We start from the raw sequence: 19365 nt of genomic DNA, 5'->3' as shown, positions 1-19365 counted from the left end.
CCCCTTCCCGCGGCCGCAGCCTCCTCCCGGCAGCTTCAGCCCCCCAAACCCCGGGGTGGGGGGTGCTCCTGCAGTTTCCCCCCACCCCCCCCAAGCTGATGGCAGCAGGGCTGGGCGGGGGGAGGACGAGTGACACTTGGGGGCAGCTCGCCTGGCCCTTGAGCCATGTCCCCAGCGGGAAGAGGGGACGCCTGCGCTGGCCGGAGACGGCGGGGGGGGGGGGGTGGTGGGGGGGGAAGCGGGGGTGAGGGCGGCGCAAGCCCGGGTTGGGGGGGAAGAAGGCGCTGGCTCTGCGGTCACTGACTCCGGCACGATCGCCCCAACCAGCCGGACCCCCCCGGGGCCGGGCCGAGGCATGGCCACCCGCCTGCTGCTCGTCACCACCCTGCTGCTGCTGCGGACCCCGGCGGCAGGTGGGGACGGGGGTCCCTGGGGACGGCGGGGGGGGGGGGTCCCCGGGGCCGGGGGGGGCGGCTGGGTGGGCGCGTGGCCGTTGGGCTGGCTCCTTTGAGGGCACCCTTCGGGACAAGCCGGGATCTGTCGAACCCCGCCATGGGGGAGGCTGGTGGCACAGAGGAGGGGGACACCCCAGGGGTGGGTCCCGGTGGGCTCTGGGTCTCTCCCACGCTGTCCCGGGGGGGGTGTCTGTGCCACCTGCCCCCCCCCCCCCCGTAGCCCCCGGCCCCTCCGCCGCCGCCTCGGACAACGCTCGGAGGTGGCGGAGCCGAGCTCTCGGCAGCCAGGGCGGGCGCAGGATCCGTCCCGGGGGTGATGCTGACCCCGGGACCCCTTCGTACTTCCCCCCCCCCCGGTCCCCCCCCCACCTCCATCCTCCCCAGAGGCCCTGATGGAGCCGGAGCTCTGCTACGTCCTGGACGCCATCCTCTTCCTCTACGGCCTCATCATCACCATCCTCTATTGCCGCCTCAAGGTGAGCGCCGGGATCCCACCTGTCCCCAGCTAAAACCCCTCTTACGCCCCACTTTTTTGGGGGGGGGACACCCCCCCCACCCCCGTGGAGGCCACAGCAGGTGCCCCAGGGCTTCCCCCACCCGCTCTGGGGCTGTTTCCTCTTCTTATTTCTTAATTTTTTTTTAATTTATTTATTTTTTTGCCTTGTTTTTTTGGCTTTTGGCCCCCCCCCCCCCCCCCCCCCCACTTCGCAGTTCCTGACTCACCGAGAGTCGCAGCAAGGAGCCGGCAAGGAGGTAACGGGGGGGGGGGGAAAGGGGGGGCCGGGGCTGGGGTACCCCCCCCCCCCCCGGAGGGACGGGACACCCCCCCCCCCCCCCATCCCAGAGGGTGCCGCAGCCCTGGAAGGGGAACTGGGGGTGGGGGGGGGACGCCGGTGGTTCTGATTTTGGGGATGGCGAAATCCAGGAAACCTCACGGCTTCCTCCCGCTTCCCCGGGGGGGGGGTGTGGGGTGTGGGTGTGCCTGTGCCCCCCCCCCCCCACCCTCCCCCGGCTCCGTTCTGCCCCCCCCAGCTCTTTTTCTTTCTCTTTCTCTTTCCCCGCAGCAGAAGGAAGAAGCCATTTACACCGTAAGTCAGCTGGGGGGGTGACACATCCCGGGGGGGGGGGGGACACACCTGTCCTAGGGCTTGGGGGGGGGGGGGACGCTCTACCTACCACTGTTGTCCCTGGTGGGGTCCCCGTCCCCCACCCCATGGGGAAGTCCCTGCCGGGGGGGTGACAGTCTGGAGGGGGGTGGCAGTGGGGGTGGGGGGGGACAGGGACATAGCCCCCCCCACCCCGTAACCCCCTTTCCCGCGCAGGGGCTCAGCAGCGAGGGCCAGGAGACGTACGAGACCCTCCAGATGAAAAGCTCCTGACCCCCTCTTGCGCCGCAGTTCCCCCCCTCCTCGTCCCCCCCCCTCCCTCCCCAGCAGCTGGGAACCCCCCCACCCATGGCGCCCCCCCCCCAACCCCCCTTACTGGGACTGTGGTGAAGAACTGGAGCTTTTTTTTCCCTGGAAATGATTGGTTTTGGCCCCAAACCGCCTTCGGCTGGGACCCCCTGAGCCTGGGGGGGGGGGGGGGGGCTGAAGCTGCCTGGGGTGTATGGTGCTGCCCCCCCCCCCGCCCCCGACCTCCGCTGCCCCCTCCCAGTAAAGCAGCACCATCCACAAATGGGGCAGGAGGGTTTCTGTGACCGTGGGGTGAGAGACGGGGACGGTGGCACCGTCACAGGGCCATCCCCCCCCCCCCCACCCCCGGGGGATGGTGGCACCGTCACAGGGCCAAACCCCCCCCCGCCCCCAGGGACAGTGGCACCGTCACAGGGACCTCCCTCACCCCCCCCCCCCCCCCCCCCCAGGGATGGTGGCACCATCTGATGGGGACGGAGCCCCTGGGACTGGGGACACCCCTGGGGACAGGGACACCCCTGGGACTGGGGGACGGTGGCACCAGTTGTCACAGGGCCCCCCCCCCGGGGATGGTGGCACCATCTGATGGGGGACGGTGGCACCGGCTGTCACAGGGACCCCACCGGGGGACAGTGGTACCAGCTGATGGGGATGGAGCCCTTGGGGACAGGGACACCCCTGGGAACGGGGACACCCCTGGGGCTGGGGACGGTGGCACCGGCTGTCACGGGGGGACACCCCCCCCCCCCGCCCAGGGACGGTGGCACCATCTGCTGGGGATGGGGACACGACAGGGGACAGTGGCCCCAGCTCCCGGTGGCAGCTGCCACCTCTCTCTTGGGCGGAGGAGACGCTCCCAGGAGAGAAAACCACCATTTCCACGTTTAACCAAAAAGCTGCATTTTGGGGCCAATACCACGGAAACGGCTCCTGGGTCACCCCCCACAACCCCCCCCCCCCCGGCCCCACAGAGCCCTTTTTTGGGGGCCCTTTTGAGCCTCCCGAGCTTGGGGGGGGCCCAGCAGGGCGGGGGGGGGGAGAGCCCTGGGGTGGGGGGAGCTGGGTGGGAGCACTGGGAGGGGAAATGGGGGGGACGGGGGAGTGCTGGTGGGGGGAAACGGGGGGCACTGGGAGGGGGAAGGGGGGCACTGGGAGGGCGACTGGGGAGTGCTGGGAGAGGAAACGGGGCACTGGGAAGACTGGGAGGGGGAAGGGGGGGCACTGGGAGAGGAAACAGGGAGCACTGGGGGCACTGGGCAGGGGACTGGCACTGGGGAGTGCTGGGAGAGGAAACGGGGCCACTGGGAAAACTGGGAGGGGGAATGGGGGGCACTGGGGTGGGAAACCGAGAGTACTGGGGGCACTGGGAGGGGAAACAGGGAATACTGGGAAGACTGGGAGGGGGACTGGGAAGACTGGGAGGGGGACTGGGGAGCACTGGGGAGAGTGGAAGGGGAAGTGGGGGGCACTGGGAGGGGGAATGGGGGGCACTGGGGTGGGAAACCGAGAGTACTGGGGGCACTGGGAGGGGAAACAGGGAATACTGGGAAGACTGGGAGGGGGACTGGGGAGCACTGGGGAGAGTGGAAGGGGAAGTGGGGGGCACTGGGAGGGGGGATGGGGAGTACTGGGGGCACTGGGAGAGGAACGGGGGAGCACTGGGAAGACTGGGAGGGGGACTGGGGAGCACTGGGAGGGGAATGGGGGGCGCTGGGGGCACTGGGAGAGGAAACGGGAGTACTGGGGGCACTGGGAGGGGGAACGGGGGGCACTGGCCGCCCTGTGTAGCCCTGGACCCCCCCCAAACGCCGGGACCCCGCCCCCCCCGCGCTGGGCGCTGCCCGCCCGGATCGGGCCCCGCGGGAGCCGTCGGGGGGTGGTTACCCGGGGCGGGGGGGGGGACACACACACGCAGGAGCGCAGAGGGGGTGTCCCCAGTGCCCCCCCCCCCCCCCCGGTGTCACGGGACGTTCTCGTAGGTGTCGCTCGGGAGCCGCCGCCGCGCGTGGGGTCCCGGCAGCACCGCGTAGGTGACATCGGGGGGGGGCGCGGGGCGGGGGGACCCCGGGGGGGGCCCTGGAAGAGAAGCTGCTTTGGGGACCGGGGCTGGGGACGGTGACACGCGTGGGTGGCGTGTGTCATAATCCCCCCCCCCCGACCCCCCGTACTCACCCCCGGTGACCACCACCTGGGCGTACAGCACCTCCCCGGCCTCGGGGGGGGCGGGGGGCTCCGGTGGGCGACCCTGCGGCTCCGGGGGGGGCGTGGGGTCCCTGTGGGGACAAAGGGGGGCAGACTGGGGCGGCGGGGGGGGGGGGGGGGGGCTCTTATCCAGCGCACGGAGAAAGGGGCTTCGTGGTCGGAGCCCCCCCCCAACTCACCTGCCCCGGCTCTTCCTGGCGGCTGCAAGGCAAGGGGGGGCGGGGGGGGAAGCGAGGTGTCACCCGGGGTGACAGGTCGAGGGACCCTCGTGACTCCCCCCCGGGACCCTGAGCCAAAAGACCTGGGACCCCTGAGACACCCCCCCCCCCCCCGGGACCCCCCTGGGACGCTGAGCCAAAGGACCTGGGGTTCAGCCCTGCGCATCCAGGAGGGGGGGGGGCACCCCAGGACCCCAAGCGGGTGGCACCAGAGACAGGGGGACACGGGCGGCAAGCAGGGAGACCCCCCCAGGGTACACCCAGACCCCCCAGGACCCCAAGGCAAGGACCCCAGGGCTCGGCCCTGCACCCCCGGGGGGGACACGAGACACTCCGGGACCCCCCGGACCCCAAGTCAAGGACACCAGGGCTCAGCCCTGCACCCCCGGGGGGGGATGGGACACCCCGGGACCCCCCAGGACCCCAAGTCAAGGACCTCAGGGCTCAGCCCTGCAGCCCCGGGGGGGATGGGACACCCCGGGACCCCCCAGGACCCCAAGGCGGACCCCAGGGCTCAGCCCTGCACCCCCGGGGGGGGACATGGGACACCCCGGGACCCCCAGGACCCCAAGTCAAGGACCCCAGGGCTCAGCCCTGCACCCCTGGGGGGGGGTCACACATACCCCCGGACCCCCCCGGACCCCAGCCTCAGCCCCAGCCAAGATGTGGCGTGCAGCCCCATTCCCCCCCCCCCGCAGCCAACACGGGGGGCTTTGACCCCCACCCGGGACCATCCCCCCCCCGGTGTGGGTGACCCACCTGCGCGGCGCCGGAGTTGCCAGCCCACGGCGGCCCCCAGCAGCAGCAGCAGCAGCAGGAGGGATGCGCCGAGCCCCGCGGCCACGGCTGGGGACAGAGAGGGGACAAGTTGGGGTCAGCCCCGACCTCGGTGGGGTTGGAGGTGGGGGGGGGACCCCCCCTTCACGGTGGGAGGGGAGGGCTAACGCCAGCCCCACCTGTGCCCTGCTGCCGTTGTCCCCAGCCGGGTTGCGTCACCGCCAGGGCCAGCGCGGGGCTGAGCGCCTGGAAGACGCGCTGGGAGCCCAGGCGGTTGGTGGCCAAGCACTTGTAGGTCCCGGCGTGAGCCGGCCCCACGGGCCCCAAGGCCAGGACGGGTCCCCGGCCCAGCTCCCGCCCGTCCCGCAGCCAGGTGAAGGCCACCGGCTCCGTGCCCGCCCGCACCGAGCAGCTCAGGTTGAGGGGCTCGCCCGCCGCCACCCGGGGCTCCTTCCTCGCCATCGCGATGGTGACACCGGCCACCGGCACTAGGGAGGGACGGTGGCGGGGTCAGTGCGGTGGCCATCCCCCGGTGTGGGGTGGGGGGGATGCTGGCAGCCACCCCAAGCCCGAGGGTCCCGCTCACCCAGGACGGTGACCCCCAGCGAGGAGCTGTTGGCCGCGGAGTCGCCGTTGGTGGCCGTGCAGTGGTAGTGGCCACTGTCCCGCTGCTGGGCGGGCCGGAGCTCGTAGCGGGGGCCAGTGGCCAGCGGCGCGGGCGAGCCCTGCCGGTGCCAGGAGAAGGAGAGGGGCCCCGTCCCGGTGGCCACCGAGCAGAGCAGCACCAGCCAGTCGCCCTCGGCCACTTGCCCCGTGGGGGGCTGCGCTGTCAGGGTCACCCCCGAGACCGGGACCCCTGCGGGGAGGAGACGGGAAGGGACAGGGGACAGGGAGGGACGGGGGGACCCTGGGGAGGGACGGGGGGACCCGGGGAGGGATGGAGGGGACCCAGGGAGGGATGGAGGGACGTGGGGAGGGATGAGGGGACCCAGGGAGAGGTGAGGGGACCCAGAGAAGGATGAGGGGGGGACTGGGAGGGATGAGGGGATGCCAGGAAGGGATGCGGGGACCTGGGGAGGGATGGAGGGACGTGGGGAGGGATGAGGGGACCCAGAGAAGGATGGGGGGGGACTGGGAGGGATGCGGGGACCCGAGGAGGGATGCGGGGACCCAGGGGAGGGATGGAGGGACGTGGGGAGGGATGAGGGGACCCAGAGAAGGATGAGGCGGGGACAGGGAGGGATGAGGGGACCCCAGGGAGAGGTGAGGGGACTCAGGCAGGGTTGGGGGGACCCAGAGAGGGATGGGGGGACCCAGGGAGGGATGGAGGGACCTGGGAAGGGATGGAGGGACCCCAGGGAAGGATGGAGGGATCTGGGGAAGGACGGAGGGACCTGGGGAAGGACGGAGGGACCTGGGAAGGGATGGAGGGACCCCAGGGAAGGATGGAAGGACCTGGGAAGGGATGGGGAGACCTAGGGAAGGATGGAGGGACCTGGGAAGGGGTAGAGGGACCCGGGGAATGACAGAGGGCCCTGGGAAGGGATGGAAGGACCCAGGGAATGATGGAGGGACCTGGGAAGGGATGGGGGGACCTGGGGAATGACAGAGGAATCTGGAAAGGGATGGGGGGGCCCGGGGAGGGACAGAAGGAGCCGGGGTGGGATGGGGGAGCCGGGGTGGGGTGAAGGGAACCAAGGAAGGGACAGGAGGAGGCAGGGAGGGCTGGGGGGACCTGGGGAGGGCTGCGGGGACCCGTCCCATCCCCGTCCCCTCCCGCCGACTCACTGCGCATGACGAGGGCGAGCGGGGCGCTGCGTTTCCGCACGCTGCCCTTCTCCGTCCGCACCTCGCAGGAGTAGCTGCCGGAATGCGCCAGCTCGGCGGCCGGCAGCCGGAGTTGGGGGGAGGCCTGGGGTCCCCCCACCACCACCCCGTCCCGGTAGAAGAGGTGCTGGAGGTGGGTGGGGGGCCGCAGGGGGTTGGGGGTGCTGTGACACCCCAGGGCCAGGGGGTCTCCCTCGGGGAGCTCGGCCGGGCCCTCCAGGCGCAGCTCCGGCACGGAAAAGAGCTCTGGGAAGGAGACGGTGGTGGTGGGGGGACGACGACACACGCGGTGACCCCGAACTCCGGGCGGGATGGGGGGGGTGAGGGTCTGGGTGGGTGTCGGGGTGCAGGGGGATGGGGGTGTCACCTTGCACCGCCACCGTCACCGGTGCCGATTTCTCGTCGTGCCACCCCAAGTAGTAGTGGACCTTGGCCTGGCAGCGGTAGCGCCCGCGGTGGTGCGGCTGCAGGGGGGACAGGAGCAGTTCGCCCCCCCCGGTGCCCCCTCCCAGCGCCTCCTGCTCATGGAAGAACTGGACCCGTCGGATCTTGGCGTCGTCCCAGGCCCGGCAGCGCAGCCGCAGCTCGTCCCCTTCCAGCAGCGCCTGCGCCGGCGCCTGCAGCACCAGCCAGTCTGCGAGAGGGGGCCGGGGGGGGGGGGCTGGTGAGGCGCGAGGAGGCACTGGTGTGCACTGGGATGCACTGGTGTGCACGGGGATGCAGCCGTGTGCATGAGGGATGCACCCGGTGATGCACGGGGATGCACTGGTGTGCACTGGGATGCACTGGTGTGCGTGGGGATGCAGCCGTGTGTACTAGGATGCACCCAGCGATGCATGAGGGATGCACTGGTGTGCACTGGGATGCACTGGGATGCACCCAGTGATACACAGGAATGCACTGGTGTGCACTGGGATGCACTGGTGTGCACGGGGATGCAGCCGTGTGTACTAGGATACACCCAGCAATGCACGAGGGATGCACTGGTGTGCACTGGGATGCACTGGGATGCACCCAGTGATGCACAGGGATGCACTGGGATGCACTGGTGTGCACGGGGATGCAGCCGTGTGTACTAGGATGCACCCAGCGATGCACGAGGGATGCACTGGTGTGCACTGGGATGCACTGGGACACACCCAGTGAGGCACAGGGATGCACTGGTGTGCACTGGGATGCACTGGGACGCACCCAGTGAGGCACAGGGATGCACTGGTGTGCACTGGGATGCACTGGTGTGCTCGGGGCCGGGCTCCCACCCCAGGAGGGGCGCAAGGCTGTGGATCAGACCTCCCCCTCCCCCCCCATGTCCTCGGGGCACCCATGGGTGCCAGGGTGGGGGCACCCACCCCGGCCCCTCACCATTTGAGAAGCTCAGGGTGACGGGGGGGCTGGGCTCGGCGCCGGGGCCGTGGCACCGGTGGGTCCCGCGGTGGTCTCGGGAGACGTGGATGCGGTCGCTTCCCGTCACCCAGAGCTGCCCGTTGAGGGACCAGCGGGTGACATTGGGCGCTCCGGAGCCCCGGCAGGTCAGTGTCACCCACTCATTCGAGAACACCGGCGTCCAGGGAGGGTCCGATGTGAGCTGGCTGAGATGGGCTCCTGCAGGGTGACAAGTGGCCACCAGCCTGCTGGGGCCACCGGGGCCGGGGGGGGGTGGCGTGTGGGGCCAGCGGGGCCAGGAGCGGCAGCGAGGACTCACCGGCGAGGCCGAAGGCTTGGGCTGGGGCGGGGGGAGAAAGGGAGAGGGGCCGGGTGGGGGCTGCCGCCGCGGGGCCGCCGTTACGCGGGGGACGGGCTGCAGGGGCTGTCCCCAAGCCACCCCCGCGGGGACGCCGCCGCCATGGGAAAGGGCGTTGGGGACAGTCCCCGGGGGACACGGCTGCGTCAGGGCCGCCCACAGCCCGCACGCGTGACAGCCACCCCGGGTGGCGCAGGGCTCGGGGGACACCGCAGCCACCCCAGGTGGCGCAGGGACGCCTCCGCCGGCCCCACGGCTACCAGCCCCACACCCCGACGCCCCTGGCCCCCCACGGTCCCAGCCCCATGGCACCTGCCCCCATGGCCCCGTCTGCGCAGTGCTTGGCCCCATGGCCCCGTCCCCACAGCCCCGGCCCCGTGGCCCCATCCCCATGTCCCCGGCCCCGCAGCCGCCCCAGCCCCATGGCGTCAGTCCCCACAAGGCCATCCCTGCAGTGCCTGTCCCCAGAGCCCCACGTCTCCGTCCCCGCGTCCCCATCGTTGCCATGTGCCCAACCCCACATCCCCGGCCCCACGGCCCCATCCCCAGATCCTTGTCCCCACGTCCCCGTCCTCACGTCCCCGTCCCCACATGCTCTTCCCCACATCCCCATCCCCATGTCCTCGTCCCCACGGCCCCATCCCCAGATCTTTGTCCCCACGTCCCCATCCCCAGATCCTTGTCCCCACGTCCCCGTCCCCACATGCTCTTCCCCACATCCCCATCCCCACGTCCTCGTCCCCACATCCCCTTGCCCACATGCCCATCCCCAGATCCTCATCCCTGTGTCCCCAACCCCACACCCTTGTCCCCACATCCCCTTCCGACCTCCCCCTCACCCCATCCTCGTCCCCACGTCCCCATCCCCACATCCCCATCCCCACGGCCACCCCAGCCCACAGCCAGGGGTTACAAGCCCCCAGGGTGGCTCTGTTGGTGTTCGGGGCCTCGGGGCGACCCCGCGGCCACCCCCCCGCTCCCTCCCTCCCCGTGGGCCAGCAGATGCCACCGGGCTCTGCCCCAACCTCAAAGCAGAGAGGGGTCCGGGCGCCCGTCCCCGTGGCGTCAGGTCCCCTGCCCGTCCCAGTGGCCCGCGGCCGGGCACTCACCCCAGAGGAGCAGCGCCGTGGTCCCGGCCATTCTGTGACTCTGTCGTGTGCTGGCGGGGCCACCTGCCCTTTGCATAGCAGCCATTTGGGGAAAGGGGAAGGAAGTGACTTCCGTGTCCCCAGGGCTTTGCCCTGGCCCCGGGGCGGTGGGGGGGGACAGTGGCAGGGGTGGGACAGGCCCTGAGGAGGGGCAGGCCGGGGTGGGGAGACGCCCCAGGGACCCTCCAAGGACATGGGGCATGAGCAGCCCCACGGGTGTCCTGCACCCCTGAGGGGCTGGGACCCCGAGAGCTGGGACCCCGAGGGGCTGAGACCCCCAAGGGCTGGGACGCCCAGAGAGTGTCACCCCAAGATCTGGGGCCCTGAGGAGCTGGGACCCCCAAGGTCTGCGATCCCTAGAGCTGGACCCCAGTGACCGTGACCCCAAGATCTAGGACCCCAAGGGTCCGGGACCCCAAAACCTAGGACCCCCAAGGAGTTGGGACCCTGAGAGCTGGGACCCTGGGGACTGTGACCCTGAGATGTGGGACTCCGAGGGTCTGGGACCACCTGAGCTGGGAACAACCAAGGGGCTGTGATCCCGAGATATGGGACACTGAGGGCTGGGACCCCCAAGATCTGGGACCCCCCCCCAAGGGGCTGGGACCCCATAAACTGGGTTGCCGTGGGCTGGGTCCCCCAAGAACTGGGACCTGGAGGGCTGGGACACGGAGGGGCAGAGACCTTGGGGGATTGGGACCCAGAGGGCTGGGACCCCAGGGGCTGGGACCACCTGGGCTGGGACCCCAGGGGCCGAGAACCCCAAGATCTGGGAACCCGAGGGTCCGGGACCCCAAAACCTGGGACCCCCCCAAGGGACTGAGACACAAAGAACTCGGACCCCAGGGAATGGGACCCCGAGATGTGGGACCCCGAGGGTTCGGGACCCCAAAACCTTGCTCCCCCCCCCCCCCCCCCTTCCGCCCCCAGGCTCCGGGACCCCCGGTGCCGCCGCCGTTCCCGGTCTCGCCCCCCCTCCCCTGCCCTGCAGCGCCCCCTGGCGGACGCACGGCGGAACGGCGCCGCGAGGGGCGGGGCTCCCGCGGGGAGGGGGCGTGGCCTATGCGGGGGCGTGGCCTCGGCGGGGCGAGCGCAACGAGGCGTGGCCTCGGCGGGGGCGTGGTCTAGGTGGGGGCGTGGCCTCGGCGGGGCACGGCATCGATAGGGGCGTGGCCTAATAGGAGGTGAGGTCTAATAGGAGGCGTGGCCTCGTCCGGGGCGGGGGCTCGGCGGTCCCGCCCCCCCCCCTCCCGCCCCCGGCGCCAAGATGGCGGCGGAGCCGGGCCCGGGCCCCGATCCGGAGCTGGAGGAGCTGCTCGACAGTGAGCGGGGCCGGGGGGGCCATAGAGGGGGAATGGGGTCGGGGGGTCTTTGGGTGCGGGGGGGCTGGGGGTTATGGGGCTGGAATGGGGTCGGGGGGTTATTGGGGTGCAGTTAGTGGGGGTGCAATAGGGCTGGGGGGGGTGCAGTGGGGCTGGGGGGTCATTGGGGGGGCCGGTGGTGCAGTGGGGCTGGGGGGGGTCATTGGGGTGCTGTGGGGGCTGGGGGTTATGGGGGGTGTAATGGGATCGAGGGGTTATTGGGGTGCAGTCAGTGGGGGTGCAGTGGGGCTGGGGGTCATTGGGGCGCGGTGGGGCTGGGGGGGGTCATTGGGGTGCAATGGGGTCGGGGGGTCATTGGAGATGCGGGGGGCTGGGGGGGGTCGTTGGGGTGCAGTGGGGCTGGGGGGGTTATGGGGTGCAGTGGGGCTGGGGGGGTCATTGGACTGCAGTGGGGCTGGGGGTTATGGGGTGCAGTGGGGCTGGGGGGCCATAGGGGTGCAATGGGGTCGGGGGGTCATTGGAGATGCGGGGGGCTGGGGGGGGTCATTGGGGAGGTTATGGGGTGCAGTGGGACTGGGGGTGTCATTGGGGTGCAGTGGGGCTGGGGGGGTTATGGGGTGCAGTGGGGCTGGGGGTGTCATTGGGGTGCAGTGGGGCTGGGGGGCCATTGGGGTGCAATGGGGTCGGGGGGTCATTGGAGATGCGGGGGGCTGGGGGGGGTCGTTGGGGTGCGGTGGGGCTGGGGGGGTTATGGGGTGCAGTGGGGCTGGGGGGGTCATTGGGGTGCAGTGGGGCTGGGGGTTATGGGGTGCGGTTATTGGGGCGGGGGGTGTCAGGACAGGGCCCCCAGGGCTGGGTAAGCGTCGGGGTCCGTGGGGGGGGGGGGCAGCGAGGGGGAGGGTCTCTGGAGCGCAGGGAGTTACTTTGGGGGGGAACAAGGAGGGGGTGTCCCTGGTACGGGGGTGCCCGGGGGTGTCCCCCCGGCCCGTGTCCCTCCCCCCGTCCCTTCCCCAGGTGCCCTGGATGACTTCGAGAAGGCCAGACCCGCCGCCCCCCCCCCAGCCGCCAGCACCCCCCTCGGGGGCCCAGCCCTCGCCCAGCGCCGCCGCCAAGGTGGGACGATGCCGGACTGTGCCCACCCCCCCTCACCCCCCCCAGCCCGGGGGGGGTCCTAGGTTTTGGGGTCTTGGACCCTTGGGGTCCAAGCTCTTGGGGTCCCATCCCAGGGGGTCCCAGATCTCGGGGTCCCAGTCCCTTGGGGGGGCCCAAATCTCAGGGTCCCAGATCTTGGGGGGGGGTCACAGTTCGTGGGATCTCAGCCCCTTGAGGGTTGCGGGTTTTGGGGGTCCCGGCCCCTCGGGGTCCCAGATCTCAGGGTCACAGTCCCTGGGGTCCCAGCCTCTTAGGTGGTCCCAGCTTTAAGGGTCCCAGCCCCATGGGGGTCCCAGGTTTTGGGGTCCTGGGCCCTTGGGGTCCCAGATCTTGGGGGGTCCCAGATCTCGGGGTCCCAGCCCCATGGGGGTCCCAGGTTTTGGGGTCCTGGGCCCTTGGGGTCCCAGATCTTGGGGGGTCCCAGGTCTCGGGGTCCCAGCCCCATGGGGGTCCCAGGTTTTGGGGTCCCGGGCCCTTGGGGTCCCAGATCTTGGGGGGTCCCAGGTCTCGGGATCCCAGGTTTTGGGGTCCTGGGCCCTTGGGGTCCCAGATCTTGGGGGGTCCCAGGTCTCGGGGTCCCAGGTTTTGGGGTCCTGGGCCCTTGGGGTCCCAGATCTTGGGGGTCCCAGCCCTGAGGGTCTCAGATCTTGGCGTCCTGGACCTTGGGTCTCCCAGCCGCTTGGGGGTCCCAGGTTTTGGGGATCCCGGACCTTGGAGTGGCCGGCCCTTGGGGTGCGGGGGTGACCGTCCCCCTCTCCCCAGGCCTCCCTCTTCGCCTCGCAGGAGAAGTTCTTCCAGGAGCTCTTCGAGGGGGAGCTGGCGGCGCAGGCGGCGGCCGAGTTCGAGCAGGCCATGCAGGAGCTGGCGCGGGAGGAGCCCCACTTGGTGGAGCAGTTCCAGAAGCTCTCGGAAGCAGCCGGCAGAGTGGGTGAGTGGGGGGCCGGCAGCACCCCCCCCACGCTCCCCTTTTCTCCCCCCCCCCCCGGCACCGCCATGGGGTGTGAAGGAAGGCGGCGAAAGGTGGCCGCCATGCCCCCGCCCCCCCACCTCCCTCGCCGATACCGGGGTGTCGCGGCCCGGTGAGACGTTGGCGTGCCGGGAGGGTGCCGGAGCCCGGATTGGTGCCGGCAGCCGGGACACAGAGGTTGTGGGAGAGCAAGGGGTGGGAGGGGGGGCCTGGGGGTCACTGGGGTGCAATTATTTGGGGTGTGGTGGGGCTGGGGGTCATTGGAGCGTGGTGGGGCTGGGGGGGCGTCATTGGGGTGCAGTGGGGTCGGGGGGGTCATTGGAGTGCAGTGGGGCTGGGGGTCATTGGGGTGCAGTTATTTGGGGGTGCAGTGGGGCTGGGGGTCATTGGGGTGCAATGGGGTCAGGGGGTCTTTGGGGTGCAGTGGGGCTGGGGGGGCGTCATTGGGGTGCAGTGGGGCTGGGACTTATTGGGGTGCAATGGGGCTGGGGGTCATTGGGGTGCAGTTATTCAGGGGTGCAGTGGGGCTGGGGGGTCACTGGGGTGCAGTGGGGCTGGGGGTCATTGGGGTGCAGTTATTTGGGGGTGCAGTGGGGCTGGGGGGTCACTGGGGTGCAGTGGGGCTGGGGGTCATTGGGGTGCAGTGGGGCTGGGGGGGCGTCATTGGGGTGCAGTGGGGCTGGGACTTATTGGGGTGCAGTGGGGCTGGGAGTCATTGGGGTGCAGTTATTTGGGGGTGCAGCGGGGCTGGGGGGTCACTGGGGTGCAGTGGGGCTGGGGGTCATTGGGGTGCAGTTATTTGGGGGTGCAGTGGGGCTGGGGGGGCGTCATTGGGGTGCAGTGGGGTCAGGGGGTCATTGGGGTGCAGTGGGGCTGGGACTTATTGGGGTGCAGTGATTTGGGGGTGCAGTGGGGCTGGGGGGGCGTCATTGGGGTGCAGTGGGGTCAGGGGGTCATTGGGGTGCAGTGGGGCTGGGGGTCATTGGGGTGCAGTTATTTGGGGGTGCAGTGGGGTTGGGGGGTCATTGGGGGTGCAGGGGGCCCAGGGGTCAGGGGGTGCAGTGGGGCTGGGGGTTATGGGGTGCAGTGGGGCTGGGGGGGCTCATTGGGGTGGACGGGGGCTTGGGGGCACCGGGTGCTCTCGGTTCGGCCGCGGGGGCTCCCCGCGTGCCCCCGTCTGGCACCGCGGTGGAGAGGGGCTGGGAAGATTTGGGGGACACCCAGCTCCCGCGGGTCCCCGGCCACCCCAGTTTAGGAGCGGGGTCCCCGAGACGCGACCCCGACCTTTGCCCAGTGGGGTGTCCCCGGGGTGCCCGGCGTCTCCCCGCGTCCCCCCCACCCACCCAGCGGCGATCTCCCCGCAGGCGGCGACGCGGCGTCGCAGCAGGAATTCACCTCCTGCCTGAAGGAGACGCTGAGCGGCTTGGCCAAGAACGCCACCGACCTGCAGGTACGGCCGTGTCCCCCCTCCCCGCCGTCAGCCCCGGCGTTTGGGGTGGGGTGAGGTGTCCCCCTGCCCCTGACGGCGTCCTCGTCCTTGCAGAGCTCTTCGGCCTCGGAAGAGGAGCTGGCGAAGGCGCTGGAGGGGCTGGGGCTGGAGGAGGGCGACGACGGCGGCGTCCTGCCCGTCATGCGCAGCATCATGCAGAGCCTGCTCTCCAAGGACGTGCTCTACCCCTCGCTCAAGGAGATCACCGAGAAGGTTTGGAGCGGGGCGGGGGGGGGGGGGGGCCAGCACGGAGTTTGAGGGGGGTCGGCATGGCGGTGCTGGTGTGACCCCCCCCGTGCGTGTTGTCCCCGTTTCCCCCCTCCCCGTTTCGGCTTCCCCGGCAGTACCCGGAGTGGCTGCGGCGGCACGGGCAGGCGCTGCCGGCGGAGCAGTACGAGCGGTACCGGGCGCAGCACGGCGTCATGGGCCGCATCTGCCGGCAGCTGGAGGGCGAGAGGCCGGGCGAGGGCGAGGAGGAGCGGCGGGCGCGCTTCGAGACCCTCCTCGACCTCATGCAGCAGGTACGGCGGGGGGGGGGACGACACGGGACGGGACACACGGGACAGGGAGCCCCGCAGTGTCACCCTGACACCCCCTGGTACCACCCTGACCCACCCTGGTACCACAGTGACCCCCCCCCAGATCCCTACTGCCACCTTGACGCACCGGTGCCACCTTGATCCCCCCCCCCAGGCCTCAGTGCCACCCTGACCTCCCTGGTGCCACCTTGACCCCCCCCCCCCCAGATCCCCAATGCCATCTTGACCCCCCCAGACCCCCAGTGCCACCCTGACCCCCAAGGCCGCCAAGTGCTACCCTGACACACCAGGTGCCACCTTGACCCCCCCAGATCCCCGGTGCCACCCTGACCCCACCAGTGCCACCTTGACCCCCCCAGATCCCCAGTGCCACCCTGACCCCCTGAGTGCCATCTTGACCCCCCCAGACCCCCAGTGCCACCCTGACCCCCCCCCTCAGACCCCCGGTGCCACCCTGAGCCCACTGGAGCCACCTTGAGACCCCCCCAGACCCCCAGTGCCACCTTGACCCCCCCAGACCCCTAGTGCCACCCTGACCCCCAAGGCCGCCAGTGCCACCCTGACACACCAGGTGCCACCCTGACCCCCCGAGTGCCACCTTGACCCCCCCCAGACCCTCAGTGCCATGTTGACCCCCTCAGACCCCTCCAGTGCCACCTTGGCCCCCCCAGACCCCCGGCGCCACCCTGACCCCCTGAGTGCCACCTTGACCCCCCCCAGACCCCCAATGCCGTCTTGACCCCCTCAGACCCCTCCAGTGCCACCTTGACCCCCCCAGATCCCCAGTGCCACCCTGAGCCCATTGGAGCCACCTTGACCCCCCCCCCCGAGACCCCCAGTGCCACCTTGACCCCCCCCAGACCCCCATGCCACCCTGACCCCCCCAAGGCCACCCTGACATGCTGGGTGCCACCCACACCCCCCAGGGCCCCCCAGTGCCACCTTGACCCCCCCTCAGACCCCCGGCGCCACCCTGAGCCCACTGGAGCCACCTTGACACCCCCCCCCCCCAGACCCTCAATGCCACCTTGACCCCCCCAGACCCCCAGTGCCACCCTGACGCAGCAGGTGCCACCCTGAACCCCGAGCGCCACCTTGACCCCCCCAGATCCCCAGTGCCACCCTGACCCCCCCAGTGCCACCCTGACATGCTGGGTGTCACCCACACCCCCCAGGGCCCCCCAGTGCCACCTTGACCCCCCCTCAGACCCCCGGTGCCACCCTGACCCCACCGGTGCCACCTTGACCCCCCCCCAGACCCCCAGTGCCACCCTGACCCCCCCGGCGCCACCCTGACATGCTGGGTGCCACCTACACCCCCCGGGGCTCCCCAGTGCCACCTTGACTCCCACCCCCCCCAGACCCCTGATGCCACCCTGACGCCCCCAGACCCATCATGCCACCCTGACCCCCCCCCCCCTCCCCGGTGCCACCTTGACCCCCTCCCCTTTCATACCCCAATGCCACCCTGACCCCCCCAGACCCCTGGTGCCACCCTGACCCCCCCAATCCCCTCCGGTGCCACCACCCTGACTCCCCCAGACCCCCGATCCCACCCTGACCCCCCCACTGTCCCCCAATGCCACCCTGACCCCCCTGTCTCCCCCCCCAGCTGCAGGACCTGGGCCACCCCCCCAAGGAGCTGGCGGGGGAGTCGGTGAGTGTACCCGGGGGGGGTGGGGGGGGGACACACACAACTGGGGACACCCCCTGGGTGCCGGGGTGCCCCCGCTCATGCTCTCCCCGCAGCCCCCCGGCCTGAACCTGGAGCTGGGGGGGGCGGCGGGCGGCGAGCAGTGCCGCCTCATGTAGCGCCGGCGGCGGGACGGGGCGCCCGCGGCCCCCCCCTCGTTACCCGCTAACGAACCCCCCCCCCCCACCGCCGACCCCCCACTGCCATGAGGAGGAGGAGGAGGAGGAGGATGAGGCCGCAGCAGCTGCGCCGTCCCGCGCCAAGGAGGGGGGGGGCCGGGGGAGCCGGTGGGGAGTGCCGGGACCCCCCGGCCATGGGGGCGCGGGGGTGTCCCCAATAAAGGTGTTGGTGACTGGAGTGGCTGCCGGTGAGATGGGGGGGGGACGGACACGGGGGGGGACACCCTGCGGTGACCGGGGGGGGAGCCCAAGTAAGGGGGTGGGGGCACGTGAGACCCTCAGTGACACGGGGTGGGGGGATAAGGAGACCCTAAAAGAACGCTGCGGGGGGGGGGACACGACACGGAGCGACCCGACAATAACATGGGGGGGGACAAGGAGACCCTACAATAACAGGGGGAGCCCCAATCCTACAATAACAAGGGGGGGGGGACACAGGGTGACCCCACAATAACACATGGGGGGGCCCAAGCCGTGCCTCATTGGAAAGGTCTTTGGCAGCCGCTCGCGTGGCCCCACAGCCTGTGGGGCTGCGGGCTTTCCGGTGGCCATCAGCCTCGGCGACACCGGCGCCCACGTGAGGGACGGCCCACGTGAGGGCGGCCATCAGAGCCGCGGCCCTACCGGAAAATCCTTCGCCGGTTGGCGCGGCGGAACCACGTGGGCGCCGGTGGCGCCGAGGCTGACGGCTGCCGGAAAGCCCGCAGCCCCCACGCGTTGTGGGGCCACGCGAGGGGCTGCCAAAGAGCTTTCCAAGGAGGCACGGCTTTCCCTCCTGGCTCTTCGGGCGTGGGAGCTGTCGCCAGAGCCGCGGCCCTACCGGAAAATGCTTCGCAGGCTGGCGCGGCGGCGCCAATTGGGTGCCGGTGGCGCCGAGGCTGACGGCCACCAGAAAGCCCGCAGCCCCACGGGCTGTGGGGCCACGCGAGCGGCTGCCAAAGAACTTTCCAACGAGGCACGGCTTTTGCTCCTGGCTCTTCAGGGGTGGGAGCTGTCGCCAGAGCCGCGGCCCTACCGGAAAATGCTTCGCAGGCTGGCGCGGCGGCGCCACGTGGGCGCTGGTGGTGCTGAGGCTGACGGCCGTCGGAAAGCCCGCAGCCCCACGGGCTGTGGGGCCACGCGAGCGGCTGCCAAAGAGCTTTCCAACAAGGCACGGCTTTCCCTCCTGGCTCTTGGGGCGTGGGAGCTGTCGCCAGAGCCGCGGCCCTACCGGAAAATGCTTCGTAGACATGCGCGGCGGCACCACGTGGGCGCCGGTGTTGCCGAGGCTGACGGCCAGTGGAAAGCCCGCAGCCCCATGGGCTGTGGGGCCACGCGAGCGGCTGCCAAAGAACTTTCCAACGAGGCACGGCTTTCCCTCCTGGCTCTTGGGGCGTGGGAGCTGTCGCCAGAGCCGCGGCCCTACCGGAAAATGCTTTGCAGGCTGGCGCGTCGGCGCCACGTGGGCACCGGTTGCGTTGAGGCTGACGGCCGCCGGAAAGCCCGCAGCCCCACGGGCTGTGGGGCCACGCGAGCGGCTGCCAAAGAGCTTTCCAACGAGGCACGGCTTTCCCTCCTGGCTCTTCCGCAGCGCCAGCCTGTGAAGCATTTTCCGGTAGGGCCGCGGCTCTGGCGACAGCTCCCACGCCCCAAGAGCCAGGAGGGAAAGCCCAGAATAACATGGGGGGGGGAGACAGTGACCCTACAATAACAGGGGGGGCCCCAACCCTACAATAACAATGGGGGGGACACACACAGGGTGACCCCACAATAACACATGGGGGGGCCCAACCCCACAATAACATGGGGGGGGGGACACACGTGGTGACCCTACAATAACATGGCGGGGGGACAAGGAGACCCTACAGTAACATGGGGGGGGACACAGAGTGACCCTACAATAACATGGGGGGCCCAACCCTACAATACCAATGGGGGGGACACACAGGGTGACCCCCCAATAACACATGGGGGGGGCCGAGTGACCCTACAATAACATGGGGGGGGGGCACAAGGAGAGCCTACGGGAACGCTGAGGAGGAACAGTGACGACCACCCCCCCCGTCATGGCGACCCTACAACGCCACGGGGGTCGCCGCTGCCATGGCGACGGCGGGGGGGGGGGGGCGGGGGGCGGTGGCGCTGTCGCGCGGCGTCGCGCGGCGGGCGCTGCCGTAAAGCGGCGCCGTAAAGCGTCCGGCTGGAGGCGGCGCACTAAAGATGGCGGCGGCTGGGCCCGCAGCCGGTGGCGGAGGAGAAGCC

The 19365-nt window shown here is 70.9% G+C and overlaps 4 protein-coding genes across 5 annotated transcripts in view; 3 read left to right on the top strand and 1 right to left on the bottom strand.

Moving 5' to 3' along the window:
- The first annotated feature begins 256 nt into the window (after positions 1-256).
- Positions 257-1910, top strand: FCER1G (Fc epsilon receptor Ig). Of its 2 annotated transcripts, none has more exons than XM_054182782.1 (5): positions 257-413; positions 840-931; positions 1167-1208; positions 1523-1543; positions 1778-1910. In XM_054182782.1, the coding sequence occupies exons 1-5, from the start codon at positions 356-358 to the stop codon at positions 1832-1834; spliced, it is 270 nt and encodes an 89-aa protein (XP_054038757.1). In that variant the 5' UTR covers positions 257-355; the 3' UTR covers positions 1835-1910. The 2 variants fall into 2 exon arrangements, with proteins under 2 accessions (XP_054038757.1, XP_054038756.1); XM_054182781.1 differs by having other exon boundaries at positions 1520-1543.
- Positions 1911-2417: 507 nt separating this feature from the next.
- On the bottom strand, positions 2418-9833 carry LOC128901186 (Fc receptor-like protein 4). The gene is made up of 11 exons (XM_054183023.1): positions 9745-9833; positions 8597-8617; positions 8257-8496; positions 7262-7528; positions 6856-7140; positions 5654-5923; positions 5247-5555; positions 5050-5136; positions 4252-4273; positions 4043-4143; positions 2418-2452 (listed from the first exon to the last, which is right to left on the bottom strand). Exons 1-11 carry the CDS (start codon positions 9827-9829, stop codon positions 2418-2420), a joined length of 1722 nt encoding a protein of 573 aa, XP_054038998.1. The 5' UTR covers positions 9830-9833.
- A 1154-nt stretch (positions 9834-10987) lies between these two features.
- PEX19 (peroxisomal biogenesis factor 19) lies at positions 10988-17160 on the top strand. Its single transcript, XM_054182705.1, has 8 exons — positions 10988-11105; positions 12120-12218; positions 13041-13185; positions 14589-14674; positions 14768-14926; positions 15058-15234; positions 16865-16909; positions 17002-17160. The coding sequence occupies exons 2-8, from the start codon at positions 12129-12131 to the stop codon at positions 17062-17064; spliced, it is 765 nt and encodes a 254-aa protein (XP_054038680.1). The 5' UTR covers positions 10988-11105; positions 12120-12128; the 3' UTR covers positions 17065-17160.
- Positions 17161-19299: 2139 nt separating this feature from the next.
- Positions 19300-19365, top strand: part of DCAF8 (DDB1 and CUL4 associated factor 8) — a 16684-nt gene continuing 16618 nt past the window's right edge. The window contains exon 1 of the mRNA XM_054182704.1: positions 19300-19365. The gene's annotated coding sequence lies outside the window, so the exon portion shown is untranslated.

Source organism: Rissa tridactyla, chromosome 23, assembly GCF_028500815.1.
Source record: "Rissa tridactyla isolate bRisTri1 chromosome 23, bRisTri1.patW.cur.20221130, whole genome shotgun sequence".
NCBI lineage: Eukaryota > Metazoa > Chordata > Aves > Charadriiformes > Laridae > Rissa > Rissa tridactyla.
Note: the sequence above shows the minus strand (reverse complement) of the source record. Positions and strands in the feature narration are given on the sequence as shown.